The sequence below is a fragment of the Eurypyga helias genome, unplaced genomic scaffold (genome assembly GCF_000690775.1).
Source record: "Eurypyga helias isolate BGI_N326 unplaced genomic scaffold, ASM69077v1 scaffold50576, whole genome shotgun sequence".
NCBI lineage: Eukaryota > Metazoa > Chordata > Aves > Eurypygiformes > Eurypygidae > Eurypyga > Eurypyga helias.
Window position 1 is genome coordinate 1 of NW_010259469.1, and position 1,238 is coordinate 1,238.

The 1,238-nt window shown below is 58.3% G+C and overlaps 1 protein-coding gene across 1 annotated transcript; it reads left to right on the forward strand.

Annotated features, from left to right (window-relative positions):
- Positions 1-6: 6 nt before the first annotated feature.
- Positions 7-879, forward strand: LOC104504136 (coiled-coil-helix-coiled-coil-helix domain-containing protein 2, mitochondrial-like; the record flags this gene model as incomplete). Its single annotated transcript, XM_010154659.1, has 2 exons — positions 7-156; positions 688-879. Coding segments are annotated over 2 exons (342 nt in total), but the record flags the coding sequence as incomplete, so codon positions are not given.
- Between the last annotated feature and the right edge of the window lie 359 nt (positions 880-1,238).

Genomic DNA, 1,238 nt, shown 5'->3' on the forward strand with positions numbered 1-1,238 from the left:
GCGCCGCGGCAGCCTGGTCTGATGGCACAGATGGCTACAACCGCCGCCGGAGTTGCTGTGGGCTCTGCTGTGGGCCATACCATCGGCCATGCGCTCACGGGAGGGTTCGGTGGAGGAAGCAGCTCCGAAGCCGCCAGGCCTGATATTACTTACCAGGTAAGAACGCGCAGCCGGACGCCAGGCAGCGAGGCACGGGTAACTGGGTCACGTGTAGGCTGATGTAACGGCTGCAGGCGTAAAGACCAGACGAACCGTGGCCGGGAAAGCTGGGCGGACTGTGGTGACGCAGTCTCCGAGGTCACTACGAGGTAACTACCACGGTCACCGGGAGTAGCTTCAAAGTAGTACAAAGGATGCACGAGCGATACGCGCTTGTGGTGGGGTGTTAGTGCTCTGTGCTGTAGCACCCCTCCGATTCGGGCAGGATTTCCCTGTTCAGGTCTGATCTATTGCCAGGCTTCTTCTCTGCTGCTCAGACATCAGCAGAACGCTGTTGCCTTGCGCAAATGCCACCCAGAGTTACCCAAGTGTTTGTAACTTACCCAGCTGTTCAGAATGTGTCGTGCCACTGCCGGAAGCTGCTGTGCTTCCGTCCCCTTAAAAAGTAGCAGGACACTGTCTAGGTTGGTGTGGCTTCCTACGCTGGGGCTGTGGAAAGGGCGCTTAGGGAGGTGTCTGCCGTTGCAGGAGCCCCAGGCAGCGCAGCCTGCCTACCAGCAGCAGCAGCAGCAGTTTGCTCCTTGCCAGTATGAAATGAAACAGTTCCTGGAGTGCGCACAGAACCAGACTGACCTCAAGCTGTGCGAGGGCTTCAGCGAGGTACTGAAGCAGTGCCGCTTTGCTAATGGTAAGTGGACGGTGCTACCAGGCAACTACTGAATTATCCTGGGAACAATATCCTGGGTCTTAAGTCCATCTGGTGAAGAACAGGGATTGACACAGACACCGCAGTCGGAGGAGTCACTGCTGCTCTGGCTTCTGCTGTTGGCCCTGTTCTTGTAGCTGGAGGGGGTGGGGTGAGGATGCATTCCGGAGGTTTGGTGTTGGTATGTGGAATGGAGCTGATGGGCTGGGAGAGGGGTTGCAGCAGGCTTGGAGAAGCAGCGCAGCATCGCTGGGCTGTAGCAGGCGCCTCTGGCACAACTGACAAACCGCCCTGACGTGGGAGAGGAGACGGCTGAGTGACAGTGTCCGGGCAGGCCGAAGCCTGCAGTTTGGCATGTCCCAGGAGATGGATG